The 5,468-nt window shown below is 36.3% G+C and overlaps 1 protein-coding gene across 1 annotated transcript in view; it reads left to right on the top strand.

Annotated features, from left to right (window-relative positions):
- Positions 1-267: 267 nt before the first annotated feature.
- hoxb10a (homeobox B10a) overlaps positions 268-5,468 on the top strand; it is a 5,665-nt gene continuing 464 nt past the window's right edge. The window contains exons 1-2 of the mRNA XM_067381623.1: positions 268-2,947; positions 4,026-5,468. The exon at positions 4,026-5,468 is cut by the window's right edge and continues 464 nt beyond it. Coding sequence (XP_067237724.1) covers positions 2,377-2,947; positions 4,026-4,297 — 843 coding nt within the window. The 5' untranslated portion in view covers positions 268-2,376 and the 3' untranslated portion in view covers positions 4,298-5,468. The remainder of the gene's footprint in view (positions 2,948-4,025) is intronic.

Below are 5,468 nucleotides of genomic sequence, written 5' to 3'. Positions count from 1 at the left end.
AGACAGGTGATGTCAACGTCAAACCTCTACTGCAAGCAATCATTAGTGGGACATACAAAACCAAAGGCCTGGTCGCGCCGAAGCGATTTGGATTTATGAAAACCTGATCCATTTTTCTATTTTTTTTTTTTTTTTTTTTCTGTTATTTTTTTTTTTTTTTTTTGTCTCAATTTCGGCCTGAGAACAATGTAAGTGTATATTGCATTTTTACGCTGTTTTGTAAATTGTTTGTTGTAGGTTATATTTGTACAATTGTAGCCTATATTGTCCAGGTTATCCAGTGATTATGAATGTGAGCCTGCTCTTCTTTAAATGACACGTCCATCTTTCTGCCTTTTTAACTAAATGCATTTAACAATGAAAAATTATGACGATATGTCGATGTTAGACATTTGTGATAAATGTTTATTGTATCATATTCGTCGTCAAGTTAAAAATAGACTATATCTTAAAATAATCTTAAAAATAGACTATACACACACACACACACACACACACACACACACACACACACACACACACACACACACACACATATTATATATATATACATATATATTGCACAGGAATACAGCATTGCTTTATATATCGGGCAATAGTACCGATGGCTGAATATTTGGTAGGCTAAAAAGACCTCAGTGACACCCAGTATGTTTGCTTCAGGTAATATTAAGTCAGTTGTATTGTATTTTATTTTGAAAAACTGGACATTGCGCGCAAACTTTCGCTCATCCAGAAATTATAATGAAATGCTGTCGTCTAATATCTAGTGTATTGTGTCATAAGCAAATTTCTAGGCCTAATTCGATCACAAAATCCAACCCTGAAGTTGAGGAAGCACGTGGTTTGGCCTTGAGGTTCACGTGCTTGTACTATTGATAAAAATATGCGAAACGAGAGCAGTCTAGGCCGATACATTCGTAATAGTGAAGGCTTCGATTTAAGATATAGTTTTTTTATCAAATGTAACGTGGATTTGTGGATTTGTGGGTTGATGTTATTTATTTATTTTTTTTTATCCACGACGCATTTAAATAATTGTTTGTTGTGTATCAACATTATTTTTTACCTTATGCGACTTCAAATCTTGTCATAAAATTATTTATTTAACATTGTTTATCTACAGAATCTAGACATTTGATTGTTAGGACAAACTCATCCTTAATATTTTGAAGATCTAAATTTATATAGCGTTTGCTATAATATTTTGGTCTCTCAGTATATTGTTTTTCTGAAACAAAACAAAGATTCAATTAAACCATTTTGCTGAAAAATATTTGACCAAAAATAAACGCTACCAACAAAGGTTATTTTATTTATACGCAAAGAATCCGTTGTTCCTCTTTCAGAAAATATAAATTAAAATGTCATATGTAAAAGAAATATAGTAAATTAAATCTAATAAGCATAAAGCTGCATGACAGCATTCAATTATTATTATTAGTAGTATTATTATTACAGTAACAAATTTAATAAGAATAGTTGCAGTTATGTAAGCAACCAAATTAATTTATTATTGACAACATTCATTTAGGCCGTAATTTAATTTAGTTAAATTACGTTTTATTAAACTATATTATATTAATTAATTTTAATGATATTATTAATTAGCGGCAGCTAAAAATTAATTCTGTATTACCGTGAATACTTAAAAAACATTGTGTCCATTTACCTAGTCTATTTGTGTTGCTCATCTTTAGATTGTCTAAAAAAGATAGGCCTATAATTTTACTTTTGATGTCGGCAAATTAAATGAATATCTTTGGTTAAATATTTATTAACAATATCAAATACCTCACGCAAACCCCGGTGCTCAGCTCAGTATTTTTGTAATATGGTTAGCCTATTTTGCAAAGACAGTACTAAAATGTATTTCGTTCGCGTTGACTATAATGTTCATCATCAAATTCGATTGTCTTCATATGTTATTTTGCCAGTATTTTCCTAGTATTGTTTTTTTAAAAAAAGGTGAAATCACAATGATTTGAGATGGAAGCTTGATGAAGCACTTGAATTAAGCAGTTCTGCAAGGGGAGGAGCTTGCACGTGAACCCCAGTCAGTCTCTATTGAGCTCGCAGTAGAAGGAAACGTACGTGCGCCATACTGGTTGAAAAGCCAATTGTAAGGGACACTGTTGCCTTGGCCCAAAATATGCTCCAGCAATGTCATGCTCCAAGAGATTCTCTGCGGTGATTGTCACACTGTCTGAAGGGAAATCTTTCGATAGCCCAGGTCTAAAGGATCCTTTGCGTGGGGCGTACGGAGGCTCACGTCCTAACCTGGACTGCCAAGTCCAAAATAGCGGGACCACCCCAGTGTATTTGATCGCCTTCCAGACAGTAAAGCAGATTCAGACATCCCCGGTTCTGTAAGCCATGGCTCTGCCGCGTCACCAGTTTATCCATGGAGTTGTGAACTGGGATGGAGAGCACTTGAGTCCTGTCCAGGTTCCTCATGTCAGCGCGTGCCCCTTCTCCGCTTCAGGTCGAAAAGAGGACCCCTTCTGTTTTACTCTGGACCCGACAGGGCAAGCCAGGCAGCCTCTTGACATCTCCTCCTTCAGCAGATTCATGACAGATATGGGCTCTCTGAATGGTACGGACAACCATCGCCCAGAACCGTCTTTTTACTCCGGACACAAACTCTTATCACTTAACACCGACACGGATCCAGAGAGTCCGACGCTGTCTTCCCACTCAGACTCCCAACAGTTGCACAGTCTGTCTTTCTCCGCTCCTTCCTGTTCAGAAACTGACAATAAGCCTGATGCGCATTATTTAGCGATGGAAAGCACTAAATACCCAAGTCAGTGGAGTGAAAGCAGAACCAGCAGGAGCATCATCACCACACTACGCATCAGTCAGAGAAATACAGACGACATAGAGCCGAAGAATCTTCAGACAGACTTTACCGAGAGCGATAAAACTCAAAGAGAGAAGACGCAAGGTGGGTAAACAAGGTTAAAAGAGATAGTGGTGGAAAAATCAAGCCCATCAAAGACCAAAACAGAGTTTTATTTTTCCCCCCTTTCCTTTCCGAAAGCAATTGAAGGGTGTAGCCACTGAGACACAAAGACAACCAGGGCTTGGGAATGAATTTATTGCACCGAATTACCCCAGACAGACTAAATTGCACGTAGTTTCTCAGAACATCAAAACAGCGGAAGGATCCATTGTCAACTGGAAACTGTAGTGTGGGCCAGGTGTGGTATTGCTTTAGGACATTTTTTTTTTTTTATTGAAGTGAAAAGAAGAAAGTCACTTCTGGATTCAGAACTGGCACTTATAGAATTAGGGATTGGTGTAGCATACACATTAGGAGAATATAGCCTGTCTAAAGATAAACTAACGTTAGTAGATTGAGAACAGACGTTCAAATAATAGATAAATATTTAGACCAATACAGCCATTACTGCGTTTTAGGGACTAAAAACGTGGCAGAGGCCTAAATGTCTACACTAAGGCTGTGTGTGTTTGTGTGTGTGTGTGTAGGCCTATTTGGCGATTTTTCTCTCATATCTTGAACATTCCCTTGATTTTATTCGTTTAGCCCAAAATGTGCAGTATTTTTTGTTTCCACATTTTTATGATGAAAAACTTATAACAAAACATTTAAAGAAAGAACTAGGCTTTTAAAAATCTTTTGGAATGTTAAGGCCAATACTTTTTTTTTTTTTTTTAACTTTTTTTTAATACATCCATTTTATTAACTAGTTATTTGAAAAATATAACCAATTTAAGTCACTTTTGTTGAGATAATATTTGCAACAAAACTGAACTACAAAATGTTTATTCATCTTATGCATCTTTCTCTCCCTTTCTTCTCATTTGTTTCTTTTCGCTTTCTCCCCCCCTCACTAACCAACACAGACACAGTACGTAGTCTGTGCTGACATTATTTCCTGTCATAAAATGTCGGACACAGCCAGGTAATGGCCGCGAGCGTCAAGCTCAGTGGCTATTTGCTCTCTGTGAAGGTCGACTGAATAATATAGCCTTGTCTCTCTTTCTCTTTTTATCTGAAGACGTGACTTTAGAAAACGCTGCAAATGGCTGGCTGTCGGCGAAAGCAGGGAGGAAGAAGCGATGTCCTTACAGCAAACACCAAATCTTAGAGCTGGAAAAAGAATTCCTTTTCAACATGTACTTGACTCGCGAGCGCCGCCTGGAGATTAGCCGGAGCATAAATCTCACCGACCGCCAGGTTAAGATCTGGTTTCAGAATCGCAGGATGAAAATGAAAAAAATGACTCGAGAGCACCGGACAAGGGACCCTGGCACAAGTTTCACTGTCTAATATGTTATGTAAGACGGTTAAAAAGACGCACAAATCATTGCAGCTATCATCCTTTGCAAGTGGAATGATGCAACTGCTACTTCTGATGGATTAACGGGAGGAAGCGATCATTCAAAACTTAGTACGGTGGTTCACAACAATATGTGTTCTATAAGGCAAATGTAAGGGAGATATATTTAAAACCTCGCATGAAGGACAAAAAAGTGTAACAAAATATGAAAACACGCCTTTGGCCAAGTGTGCGATTGTCATATTCACATAGGCCTATGGACACTGTTTATTGATGTCGTTTAAGTTCTGGCCTACTTTTTAACTTTGTAATTTTCGATAGGCTATCTTTAAAAAAAAAAAAAAAAAAAAAAAAAAAAAAAAAAGTTATACGTGTCACACCGGTTGTTGTTTTTTCTTTAGACCGAGCATAATAGGCCTATTTATATAATGGGCTAATATTCGCGGACACTCCCGAGTAAACAAAATTTCTAAAAAGGGAATCCGTTGTCAGAGGAGCAGTTACATCAAGCACAGGTACTGTTGTTTTGTTTTTAATGTTGTTTGTTGTCTAGTCGTTATATTGGCTCGAGTGAAAAGGCACAAATGTGTGGTTGAATGTACTTAAACTGTGATACTTAAAATTGCTGTGTGTTTTGAAAAGCAGTGCATTTTGAATAAAATATTGCCATATACGTGAACATAAAACGTTTGTTCGGTATTAGACCGTGGATACTTTGAAAATTACCCGAAATTACTAATTATGCATTTGCCTACATCGGAAGTGTTTTGATTTAGAGATGTGACAGGAAGTTGAAAAAAAAAAGACATATATTGATCAAATTCACAGGTTGTCAAATTGACTACAAGCGTTAAATTCTAAATTAGGCCTATATTTTCCAATATTGTTTTATACAATTCAAGAACTTACTTATGACAACATAACAGCTTGAAGACTCGAAGAACCAAGCATTAAGTTTTCTTTAGTTTTACAATTAAAGGTAAAGGTATTTGGCAATTGTAAATAAAAGAAAAGAAACTACAATTCCATAACTTTTTGAGCTGATGGTTATTATACTATTAAGATATGTATAAAACGATTTTGGCTAATTGGTCTTGGATGAATAGATTAAATTAGACAAGAACACGTTTGTAGACATCCAGTTTAATTTGGACAAAATGT

Source organism: Chanodichthys erythropterus, chromosome 3, assembly GCF_024489055.1.
Source record: "Chanodichthys erythropterus isolate Z2021 chromosome 3, ASM2448905v1, whole genome shotgun sequence".
NCBI lineage: Eukaryota > Metazoa > Chordata > Actinopteri > Cypriniformes > Xenocyprididae > Chanodichthys > Chanodichthys erythropterus.
This window is presented reverse-complemented; position numbering and strand designations above follow the sequence as displayed.